The sequence below is a fragment of the Centruroides sculpturatus genome, unplaced genomic scaffold (genome assembly GCF_000671375.1).
Source record: "Centruroides sculpturatus isolate CEXI.00-Female unplaced genomic scaffold, Cexi_2.0 scaffold60, whole genome shotgun sequence".
Classification (NCBI taxonomy): domain Eukaryota; kingdom Metazoa; phylum Arthropoda; class Arachnida; order Scorpiones; family Buthidae; genus Centruroides; species Centruroides sculpturatus.
Window position 1 is genome coordinate 1,204,865 of NW_019384349.1, and position 13,556 is coordinate 1,218,420.

General features: G+C 30.4%; 1 protein-coding gene across 1 annotated transcript; it reads left to right on the top strand.

Annotated features, from left to right (window-relative positions):
- Positions 1 to 8,195: 8,195 nt before the first annotated feature.
- LOC111637050 lies at positions 8,196 to 13,241 on the top strand. Its single transcript, XM_023382458.1, has 6 exons — positions 8,196 to 8,400; positions 8,484 to 9,211; positions 9,276 to 9,344; positions 9,463 to 9,552; positions 10,887 to 10,960; positions 13,115 to 13,241. The coding sequence occupies exons 2-6, from the start codon at positions 8,486 to 8,488 to the stop codon at positions 13,239 to 13,241; spliced, it is 1,086 nt and encodes a 361-aa protein (XP_023238226.1). The 5' UTR covers positions 8,196 to 8,400; positions 8,484 to 8,485.
- The last annotated feature ends 315 nt before the right edge of the window (positions 13,242 to 13,556 follow it).

Genomic DNA, 13,556 nt, shown 5'->3' on the forward strand with positions numbered 1-13,556 from the left:
AATGTATGTAATTTTAGATTGCTTGCTTCTAGTTAAAAGGTCTTTATAAATTTCCTTATATGGTGCTAAGCACTTATGGAATAAGGGAAAAACATCTGGCAACACCAGAAGCAGAAGCGTCGAGATATGGCAAAATTGAAACAATTTTCGCAAAGGACCATGTGTATGGAGACGAGAAAAGAAAATTTACACACTGAAGTACTAATAGTTCATGAAAATAATAATTTTCGTGAACTATTATTACTTAAGTATGTAAAAATTTATTACATTTCATGTTGTACGAGGGTTTTACCCATTTCTCGAACCGTGTCAGAGTGAATCCGTGCTATAGGAGTGCCATGTTATACGGGGGTTACCTGTATTTTAAGTTTTTCAATATTTTAAAATCAAATGCAACAAATAGGTCATTTTTGTCACATTTATTAACATTAATATTAAATACTTTAACATTTAGTTATTTTAAATTATTACCATTTTCTGTGCTTTAAATGCCTAAATATGGTAAAGAGAATTATTGCAGTTCAATATATTTCCTATGGAGTGTTACACCTAATTACTGCAAAAAATAAAAAAAGGGATAGTGTAAAAAAATGAAAAGCTAAACTTCGTAAGGCTGGGGTCCCTTTAAGTGCAGGGTCCTGGGCAAGTGCCCAAGTTGCCCAGCTCTAACAGCGGTACTGTTTTCGATCACTTTCAGAGATATTTGTCAAGCTATTACATGTTTACATAAATCGGATGCTATTATTCAAACAATTTTTTTTTAACGGAACATTTTGTATGCCACGTGACGATATTCAAATTCAAAACATAAATGTGACATACTTAATGAAAAAATATGACATACGTTCAAAATATTTTTGTTTTGAATTTGAATATCGTCACGTGGCATACATACATACATACATGAAAGACATCGGCTGTATACAAGGTGTTTAGCCAGCAGAAAAAAGGGTAAGGGAAAGGGGGGAAGAAGGAGGGAGAGGAGATAAGACAGTAGAGAAAGATAAGATCTCTCTGAATGGCATATGTACGGTTACTGTACCCTCTACGTTTGATGTTGGCATGCAGTTTTTAGGCTGCAAGGCCATAGTCCCCTGAAGGGTCTAAAAGAAACCCAAATGTAGCAAATACCATTAATTGAGTGCCATCATGAATAGCTAAGTGTAGAAGTTAGTGCCAAGTGGTTGTTAGTAGGAAGACTTATATCTACTTAACTCTTCCTACTAACAGCCACTTGGCACTTCTGTATGCCACACATAACATACAGAATGTTCTGTTTTTAAAAAATTGTTCAAATAATAGCATTTGATTTATGGAAACAAATAATAACCTGAAGATGATCTCTAAGTGATGAAAAACATTTGTTTTTTCCAATAAACATACATGCTGGAACCAGTATGGAAGATATCAGAGTTTTTATATTATTTTCCATCTTCTGAATTGTTTTTAATGATCACGGTTTAGTAATTTTTTAAAATTTTATTCTGTTTAATGAATGAAATATATATAACATCAAATATTAATGTTTAGAAATTAACCAATTCAGTGAATAAATATTTTCATTTGTATAGTTTTAATCCTACTACTGTTTTAATGAATTTGTAACTGACACCAATTGTTATACTAAAATAGAAGCATATACAAGTAAAAACAAAGGTCAAAGTATACCTAGCTAACCCCAATGGCGGCGCTTTGGTTAGGTTATATATTTAGGTTTAGATATTTGAACTCAGGACCGAGACGAGTTCAACGGTACCCTACTTTTGGACAGGAGACCAGAAATAAGAAAGTTATTAGAGCTAGAAAGTTATTAAATCTCCCAGAGGGATAGGTTAGGCTTGTCGGACAAGCTACGAAAGTGGCACGTAGTACTAGCCGACTGCGAGTGATAGCGAGTGTGTTGACGGCTGAGAGGCCATAGGCCCCGAGGTCGAGGAGCGTGGGGCGTGTGAAAAAGACTTAACTCCAACTGCATGTGATCAGTGTGCTCATGGATCAACATCTGCCTCTGTTGAAGGTATATATGGCCGACTTGCCAGACTGCCTGTTAAACACGTGATAGGCTTAGCAAAGAGAATGACGCCCAATCATCACTGGAAAAAAGTATGATAACTTTCTTATTTTTGGTCTCCAGTCCAAAAGTAGGGTACCACTGAACTCGTCTCGGTCCCAAGTTCAAATATCTAACCTAACCTAAGTGCCGCCATTGGGGTTACCTAGGTATACTTTAACCAAAACAAATATTTCAACTTCATCCACATCATCTGATGAAACAATTCTATTTTCTAAATTTATTATTTTTATAATTTCATTTGTATACTGTAAAACTAACGAGGCAAGTAAGAAAAGAACTTTGTTGGAATTTTCCTTCTACTTTGAAAACTTGGTAAAAATCACAAATGTAATTATTATTAGAAAAATTTCTATTATTATATTAATTGCAAGACTCGGAAGACACTAAACATTTCCTCCATTCGGAAATAAATCGAGCGTAAAGTCTTTTGACTGTANGACGGATGTAAAGTCGAATAAAATGACTTAAACTTGATTTTTATTTTTCCGTATAATTTTTTGACAAACGACGTATAATCGGGAATGACGTAACTTGAAACGACGTAAGTCGAGGTATACCTGTACTTAGATTTCCCTACAATGTGAAGTTTGAATCTATACATGCCAGAGATATTTATGCACACAAACCATTTAATTTTGTCCTTATTTTGCGTAAATTCTAAGGTAACTTTCTTGTCATTTTCAGCTAAACAGGTGGATTTCATTAGGTAATACCACAACAATTCCGTCTTATCAGATTGTATACCTGAGAGAGGACAATAAATCATTATCCTCTACCAACTCCTCATAAACACTGTAGCTCTGCAATAATATAATCAGCAGACTTTTGTTCTCCACAGATATACAGTTTCTGAATGCCATGTAATTGTTTGAATGTTCGAAGCCAACCATCAGAAAAAACATGCCTCAGCAATGTTCATAATGACATGAAATTGTTTTGCTTCTTCACAGGTATGCATAATGTGTCTGAATGTGTGAATGAGATTCAGATATTTGCAGTAAACAATATTACAGTAAAATGGAGTAGCATCTTGGCTAAACCTACAGACTTTAATTGAAGAGAACTGCAAAATGTAGAAAATCATGTGTTTTAAAAGTAAATCTGTAACATTGTTTACTTTGTTTTTGACTATTTCAGTCACTTGTTACATAACTGCCTATTTTCACAGATATATTTGCATTAGAGATGAGTCAGTCTTGCTTATTTCAATTTTTATGAAAAACTGAAACTAGAACAGAGCTTTAAAAAGAACCAGAAAAGGAAATATGCTATTATTTCAAAACTCTTTTCAATGTTAATGGGTGAAATTTCATGTCAGGTTGAAATAAAATGAAATATTCACTTGTACCCCACATTGAAAATTTGCAACTTAATAAACTGTGTTTAAAAACCTTTAAAATTGTCTTGATCAAATAGCTAAGTAGAAGTTTTATCATAGTTTTATAAACCTCTTTTCCTTAATTTTTCTCTCTTTTTTTTTTTAGATATATTTTGATGTTAATAGTCTTTATTTCATAATAAATTTTAAAACAAAAATAGAAAAATTGAGTTTTAAACAGAATAAAAAATAATAATGAAGCAATCAGTCTAAACTCCAAAAATATTGTCTTTTTGCAAAATTTGGTGACTTTCTTAAATAATTTTTCAGAAAAAAACTGCACGACTATTGTTATTAAAATATTTTGCATTATTAGAGAATAAACTGTTTTTAATTTAGTGTCCCATGCTAAACATACATCACCTATGGGCATTGTTAACAATGCCGGTCACATTCAACTTCAATTTTATTTCTATTGATCAATGTATTATATCAAGTTTATAACTGTATATGTTATCCTATGATGATGATAAATGCTTAAATTAAAGCATTCTTTTAATTCAAAAATTTTTTATCCTTTAATGATAAGCATAAATTCTGTTGAAGAGAACTAATCATACAGGGAATACACTAGTAAAGTGATTATGTCAACTTTATTTTGGACCTTCTGCCTCTCTTCAGTCCTTTTATTACAGATCTTTGTTTTTACTTTTCCAAATGCTTTTCAATTGATGATGATGTTAACCACTCAGTCATTGCTGACCTTTGGTCACCATATGGATAACACTTCTCCAATGCTGTCTGTTCCTGACAGCTTTCTTCAGCTGCCCCATTGTCATGCCACAATCAGCCTTGTGTTCACCCAGTGACTTCTTTGTCATCCTCTTCACAAGAGCCACTGATATATCCCAACATAATATCTTTTTCCAGTCCATTTGCATGCATGTGCCCAAAATATGAAAGTTTTTGTTTGATGATCAATTATACTCATTTTATTATTTTGGGCACTTGTTATGCTCTTAAAGAGCTTTACAACAGCAATGGATTCTGCACTACCAATACAATATTGTGGAGACAGCAAGAGAAATTAGAACTGAAAGTGAAATCTGAAATGTTTGCAGAATGATTTACATCTCACAATCAGTCTCTAACCGATAAGCATTTGCTTATAACTGAAAAGCAAAGAAGCTGCTTCTTGAAATAGAGTCTGTGCCTACTTTGCATAAGTTAAATGCCAATATAAAAATTTGAATAATTTAGGCTTAACTGAAAAAAAACCAGCAGATTTAACACACTTTTTGAAGTTCTGCAGATAACAGAACAGTGTCAAATACAATTATATCAAAAAGAAATACTTAAAGAGAAAACTGTGAATTCATGAAGCAAATTTCTTTGTTATCATATTTCAAAAAAGACATCACAGCCATCATCACTGCAGCATAAAGTTGAAGAAGACAGCCTTCAACATTAATTAAGACACAGTCCTCAAGCATCTTTATCAATCTCTCCATCTTCAAACTGAATAAGATTTGTTGAAGACTCAGATGAGATTAGATCATTTCCTTCAGCCTTTCTACAATAAATATAGTTTTTTAAGTTTGAATTCATCAGTCACCATGAGAAAAAACAAAAATATTTTAAGGTAAGCAATACAGCACATGCTAAAATACATTTATTAATCATTAATTTTGTTTTTAGCATTTTTATGGGCATATTGTTATTGTGCACTTCATAAATGCCAAAGCAAACATGTTTTTAAGCTTTTTTATGCACTGGTAGGTGAAACTAAAGCTTTGCTTTAAAGGCAGTTTTTGCTTTATACTAGTGGTCTAGTCCCCATCCAACTGTATTAGAAGTGAGAATAAAATTCTTACCAAAACTTGCAAACATCAGATAATGCTTTCAAGTCCAATCCTGAAAGATGTTTGCACTGACCTGTTCAACAGACTCAAAAAGTATTTTGAAACTTTATGGAATTGTGGATGTTGGAGTTTATTTTCAATAGATTATTATAACAAAAGATAAGAGAGAGATCTATCTATTGGCATTAGAGAGAAATATGTTTAATTCATGAGTAGTTTCGACAGTATATAACTGTCCTCTTCAGGCTATATGGCAAACATTACATTAGAAATCTAGAAAAAGAACAATTTCAAATGGATTCTCATGCATGAGCATAGAACACAAATTAAAGATATAACATTACAAAATTATAAAATATTACAAAAATAATACACAATGACTATCAGTACTAAAAGTAACAAAATTAATATACAAATAAATAAACAAACTAAACACAAAAAAAAAACAGCTATACAAAAGTGCCATTCATGTTACAATGTTTTATCACGAACTACGTAACTCAAGATGTTAGAAGGTTAAATAGAACCACCCACAAATCCTGGTATATCAAGTGTGGGGGAATTCTTATAACCCTGAACCCAACTCTTGGGGATAAAGAGCTTTCTCTGGTGAAATTGTGATTTGCAGTGCTGGATATTCTCTTGCTAAGTTTTACCATCTAGTCAACCAGGTCAAAAGTGCATTACTGTATTTTCATGATCCACTTTATATTATAAGCAGGAATTAGTCTTCGTATCACCAGCCATCCTGTACCTGGGTCCTTTTCCTTATGTATTTGCCATTTTTAGAAAATATAGTTATATACTGCCATACAATTCCTCCAAACTTGATTTACCAAAGTTATGGGTAGTGCTATTTAGTTTTCTAAAATTGTAAGTTCATGATAAAACATCACAACATCAATGGTGATCCAGTATAGCTGTTTTTTGTTTANTGACCTTTGGTCACCATATGGATAACACTTCTCCAATGCTGTCTGTTCCTGACAGCTTTCTTCAGCTGCCCCATTGTCATGCCACAATCAGCCTTGTGTTCACCCAGTGACTTCTTTGTCATCCTCTTCACAAGAGCCACTGATATATCCCAACATAATATCTTTTTCCAGTCCATTTGCCATTTTTAGAAAATATAGTTATATACTGCCATACAATTCCTCCAAACTTGATTTACCAAAGTTATGGGTAGTGCTATTTAGTTTTCTAAAATTGTAAGTTCATGATAAAACATCACAACATCAATGGTGATCCAGTATAGCTGTTTTTTGTTTAATTATTGTTTAGTTTGTTATCAATTATGTTCCATGCTCGTGCATGAGAATCAATTTGAAATTGTTTTTGTTTTAGATTTTTAATGTTCTGTTTGCCATGTTGCCTGAAGAGGACAGTTATATACTATTCAAAGTACTCATGAAATAAAGATATTTTTCTCTAATGCTGATAGACAGTGTTTGTCTTATCTTTTCTTATTAGTATTTAGCATCTGTTGTTATTTACATTTTATTACAATAGGTTCTTAAAAATTAATGATAACTTTACGAATGCATGTACTGTAAATACAGTACATACTTGTAAATGTATATATTTTAATATGATTTTATGTGCTTTAAACGCTTTTCTAGTGATATTGCGACTTCAATATTTGTGGCGGACAGACGTAAAGTCGAATAAAATGACTTAAACTTGATTTTTATTTTTCCATATACTTTTTTGACAAACGANCCACTCTAAAACGTCATTTTTCTCACCCAAACGAAGTAATATTTGGGGACAATATTTTAACATTATTAATAAAAATTATTAAATTAGACCCAGGGGCCTTTCAGGTCTCACAGTAAAAAATAAATTGTTTCTGTCAGATAATTATTGTATATACAGTATAATTTGTTATGTGAATTCAAACTTATCAGTATGTCTTTCCTTCTTGAATAAATGAAATTTTTCTTCTATTGTTCTTTAAAATTATTAAAAGAATTTCTGGCTTCGACTACACTAAGGCTAACTAAATTTGAATTTCACAGCCTTTCGTGAAAATGTAAATGTCGCGAAAAAAGTTTATAGTGAGATGATAAACAAAAACTTATTGTTTGCGAAAAAATCGCCAAAACAACGTTTGAAAAATAATGAAACATAAGAACGTTAAGCACAGCCGCCATTAAAGTGACTAGTGACATGTTCTATTGAGTATTATCTACCAAAATTAAGCATTTTTCTATTTAATAACAATTAAAAATATATAAAGTTTTTATAACAAAATGTGATAACAGATGGAGCAACACACAATTTTATTTATTTATTTATAATAATATAAAAGTTATTTTTTAAATCAAATCTAATAACGGCCAGGAAAGTTACACTATTCGTTGCTAGATTTTTCCATTTATTAAAAGGTATTTATTGGTTTTAGCTTAAAAACATGCTTTAAAAACAATAAGACTAAAAATTTTAAATTGCTGATTTCGTTTTTTTTTCTCTTTATACGTCTTTTATCGGAGATAAAGAACTTACACTAAGTATCCTTGTTGTAAGTTCACAAGGATACTTAGTGTAAGTTCTTTGCCTCTGATTCGTCTCATACAAATGGAACTATTTGTCTAATAATCTATTTTCGTCCACATTGATTTCAAGCTGTGCAGTTATCAAATAAATTTTCCTATTGCCAATAAAATCTCATTAGTTCTGAATTTCATTATCAATAATGGGATTCAACTCATTCTATCCGTTTACATTGGACCTCGAAAGATTTCTAATAAATTTATAAATATCCTGAATTATATAATACATAATTATATATAGAATTATATAAACATTGTGGGCTGTGTCCATACTCTTAAAAGTATAAACGATTTAGTAGTACTCGAGAGAATCACGATCTATTCATGCTATAACGCAGAAACTAGCATTAACATATTTTAATTTTGAAAGAAAATTATCATTTAAAATACCCGAAGAAGTTCATTTATATTCACATCAAATTTAAATAATTGGGATTATTGTTTAATTTCGGCAAGAACAAACATGGAAGAAGAGATTGAACTGTGTTTGAGATGTTATCTTCGACCGTTGCTATCCATAAGCTTAGTGTTTGGTGTGGATCCTTTCTCCCAATGCAACTGCCAATGTTCCACTAGAAGAAATCTTCTGACCAAGTTCCTGAAAGCCTTTTATTTCGATTTGGTAGAATACATTTCCTATCTTTATTTATCTGTATTCGTTCTACTTAATTTTCCAGGAATGGACGAATATGTTCCGTGTTCTGCAGTTTTCAAGATAATTGGGGTAGACACAACTATTCTGAAATTAGCCATTACTCTTTACATACTGATGTATACGTTAATGAATAGTTCGATGAAAAGAAAAAAGATAAGTACAAGAATTAAACTAAGAAATATTACGAATTATGATAGAGAACGTTTGAATGATGGATTAAAAATGCATTGCATGTCTGCAATTTTTGCAATTTCTTGTTCTATCGTAGCAAATCGAATTCTAATTACTTTGTTTTTTTATTTCGCTTTCGAAGCGGGATATAACTCATACTATGAAGCCATTTTGTGTAATGTAACAACGGGGTTGGCTATAACATATTTATCTGCTGGACAACAAAGTATGGTACATATTTTTATCTTTGTTGTTACGATAATTAAAACTGGATTTTTAAGTTTATCCAAAGAACTTCTATTAATTAATAAGAACGGAAGAAATTTGTTTTATCAAATAGAATCGCTAATCCTTTGTCACGACCAACTGTGGTTATTTATTAATCACACCAACAAAGTCTATGGCGTTACTTTTCTTGTAAATTATTTTGTTCTGATGTTCCTGACTTGTTTATTTATCTATAATTTATTATTCATAAAAATGCATACAATCGCGACTTTATTATTCTTGTTTAATACTGCAGTTTTAGGTGGAGCTTGCCTTATAGTCGCATTTTTATTGTCTGGATTCGTTGCTGCAGTAAGTTTTTGTCATTGATTATATAACTGCGTATCTTGAAATAAATTAATACTTATCGTTTCAGATGCAGAACGGCTTCCAAGACATTCGAAAATTTGCAAATTGTCGTTTGGAGCTTGAAGAAAAGCTGAAAGTAAGTACTGTATTTTATGCAAATGCTATAACATAAAATTATTAGACGTAAATCGGTAGATTCATTTTTATGATAAATAAACCTAGTATTAATTTATGTAAGTGATTTCCTTCAACAGGTTTTGAATTTTATGAAGAGATTCGGGAAAGCTTCTTTATCGATTTCAATGGAAGACTTCTTCAACATAACAAAGAAATTTCCCATCAAGGTAAGAAGTCGAATTTTTAAATGCAAGTCATTTTACAGTGTCGTTGCATAACAGTAATTAATTACATAACCATTACTTCTGATCCCTTCAATCTCTCCAATAAGCTATAAGAAATTATTGTATTTTCTTTCACAATAGTTTATATCAGAGTATATTTCATTTGCTTGTTTACTACATTTATTCTATAAAAGAATAAACTATAAATAATATTTTTTTTTATCATTAGTGTAACACCGTGACAAACCGATAATTGTAAGTTTGCTAATCAAAGACAGATACTGAGCTTAAATAAAAAAACTTATACGACCAATCAGAATATTTATAACGCATTTATGTAATTTTTAATATGCTTAAAAATCTCTTATTGTACCATATTACATAGTTGCATACAGAGGGAATGCAATAAAGTTAGCTAAATTGATAAATTTAACTTCATAAAATTTCTTACGTATTAATTCACTTCCCATATTTCCTCATAAGTTACGTTTTTCTATTAGTTTTTACTTTTTAACTAGCGTAAAACCTTCGACAGATTTTCGTGTTTATAGATATGTAGACGTCGATTAAANACATTTTTATTTTACATTTTTCAACAGTTTAATAATAACTGAAATAATCAAATTTGTAATTATATCTAAAATGTGATCATGGTGTAAATACTCAAACACCTTCAGTTCTGGTTCCAGCAGGTATATTTATTAGAAAAATTGATTGTTTTTGATTAGGACTGCCACTAGCAACTGCGGGGCCCAGGTCAATCAAAGTACAGTACAGGGCCCTTGAAAAATATACATTATATAACAGGGGTGGCCAAGCTCCTTGATAGTCCGAGCCATTTTTCAAAATTAAAATTTTTCGCGAGCCGCAATTAAAGGTATGCAAAAAATTCCAATTACAAAATATATCCGTAGCAAGAGTGATACAACTTGTTTCCTCCAGAGCACAATGTCAANTTAGAATTTTTAATAGGTTTTTTTTGTTATTGTTTTATCTGAACTTTTGAAAAGTTCACCTCTCTTCACTTGTAAACTCAATACAAATTCCCATTTTTATTCATAAAACACGAAAATATTATTTAAAATTCCAGTTTCTAAGTAATAAACGAAGAAAATATCTGAAATTTCCAAAAGTATATTAAGAATTAAATATTTTATCGATTCAATTCTCAAATGATTACTTTTTTTTTATCCCAATTTGACGTCCAGTTTGTATTTGAAGAGTGTAATATGTTTAACGAAAGGAAGAGAAAAATTATTTATTTATTTGTTACATTTAAAGTACTTTAGTATTTTGGAATTACTGCTGTAAAATATTTGCAATTTGTTTCTTTGCAGATGGCCAATTCTCTGTATTCGATATACTCCAGTCTGTTGAATTTGAGAAGCATCCAAGAACGATGCACAAAAAAGTCACTTTTTGATATAATAAAAGAAGATTTTGAAATAAATTAAAGAATTACACATGATTAATTAAGAGAATACAAAAAATTTTATAGTTGAACATTATTTAAAAAGAATTATATTTGAATAATGGACACGTGTTATTTTTCGTATTTACTTGATTGTATGAATTGGATGTGATTTTTTTCTTTTTATTGTTCATTAGAATTATTATAGAATTTTATATTTAATTTATTTATGGATGATTTATAGCGTAGTTAACGATTCAAATAATTATAACAATTATCATCAAATTTTAGTGTAATTAAGCATTCAAAAATGTAGAATAGTAAAATTTCAGCTTATTGTATTTGTAATAGAATTAAATAGAATATATTTGTGTTACATTGTATCAATGTTTGTTTCTCTAACTAAAGAAAGTTAAGAATCAATAATTAAAAATCCAGCAATGAATTGCTTAACTTTTCCGGCAACAATTAAAACTGCGTGCGTGGTGCCATCTGTTATAATATTTTATTTTAAAAATTTTTATATTTTTAGTTATTATAAAATGGGAAAATACTTAATTTTTAGAGTAGGGATGGGTTGTANTTTTCTTTCAGAATGAATTGAATTACAGCACCGTTCAGAAATTACAATATCCGCATCAAGCATTTAAAGAAATGCTTCGACTTTATCCTCCAGTACATTTGTAAGTACTCATTTACATATTATCTGTCAGTTAGTATTCCCGGAATAGGTGAAAATTAGTTTAGAAGTAAAATAGTTAATATAATTTAAGTATCAGAAGATATAACAAATAAAATTTGCATGGCAATATCATACAGTAAACTATACTACGAAAAATTCGAACCTCCAATAACGTCAATTCTCTCTAAACGGCGGCCATTTTTTCAGGAACGTTTTTTTTTTTTAGCAAAAATACATATAAAATAATCTAACAATAGTTATTATCAACAATCAGGGTGTGGTAGACATTAAGAAACGAAATTTGACACGGTGGCTTGTATATGAGAGGCATTGATGCTATTAAATTTTGGTAGTTAAAGGTCCAGGGAGTGGGGAAGTAGAGGAGAGTCGTGTGTTGTATTTCGAGAGATGTAGGACTTAATAAAGATTTTATTCGTTATTAACATTTACACTTTTCTTTTTCATAAAACCCATCCCTACCCTCAAAATTAAGCTTTTTGCCATTTTATAGTAATTAAAAATACAAAAAGGTTTTATAAAAAAAATCTTATAACAGATGGCACCCCACATAATTTTATTTAATTTGTTTAATAATATAAAAGTTATTTTTAAAATAAAATCTCATAACAGCCGGGAAAGTTATGTAGCTCGTTGTTGTATTTTTTTAACTTCTCAATAACGGACATTGCACTAAAAATCCATCTCAGCCAAGTTGATGGTGACGTAGACGACACGATGTTACAAAAATTACCGTGATAGATGAACTAGTCAATAACACCAATATAGTTTCAACAAAAAATTCATACACAGAAGTCCTTACATTATGTAATTACCGTATTTACAATGGAAAGTGTTATAAACATTCGAAAACAATCCGTCTTTTACCACTGTTTGATGACTTGTTTTTCTTCTTTCAGAACAGTTTGAAGGCTAAGTACATAAGTCAAGTATTTCTTTCAAGAACTATTGTGTTTGGTAAACAGCAATCTTAAACAGAACTGAATTTACCGCGCCCTCATGATTTGAAATTTCATTACTGTATACTTGTTTAGTTTTCTTACGTTAAGCCCTGGGTTCCCAAGTGTTAAGTGCCCACAAAAATTAAATTATCATCATAAATTTTTAATACTTTTTCATTAACAATGAGCACTTATCGTATTGTAAAAAAAGTTAATAGGTAATGTTAGGTCCTGAAAAATCTAGATCTGCCCCTGAGTACAGATATCATTTATTGTGTAAACTAGTGTTTTGAGCTTCTACTTTGAACGTTAATTTTATTTCGAAATTCTTTCAGTTTCTTTTAGAACTGGAATTGATTTCAACTACTTTGAGGCCTAAACATGGTGTACGTATCAAATTGCAACGTTGCTTCGACAACTAACTCGATACGCTCGTATAAAGTATAATATTTTGAAAGTTGTTTTTCAACTTTAATAATTAATTAATTAATATAAAATCAATTATAACGGTAGGACGATGCCTCAATCTCTTGGCTATCCAGCTATTATTATGGGTTATATAAATCAATGGACGAAAAACAATGTTTTAAATTCCTACATGCAATTTTCTTGTGGAAGTGCAGTATTTTATATTACTTAAATTCGGAAACAACTGGTTTAACAATTTCTTCGACTTCTTTTTATTTTATCACTTTAAAGAATTATATAAATATAATTGTACTTCACTGTTTAGTGATAATATACAGGGTGACCCAAAAGTCAATTAACCATCGTAAAAAGTTAACTTTCTGCTTTACTAAAATACGATTTTTAATCGATCATTTAAAAAAGATTTACCAAATGCTTAATTACAATACGAGTATATAGAGTGATCCCAAAGCTAGCTAACCTAAATACATATATATATATATATATATATATTATCAGTTATCTGACTTTTGGTCCACTCAGTATT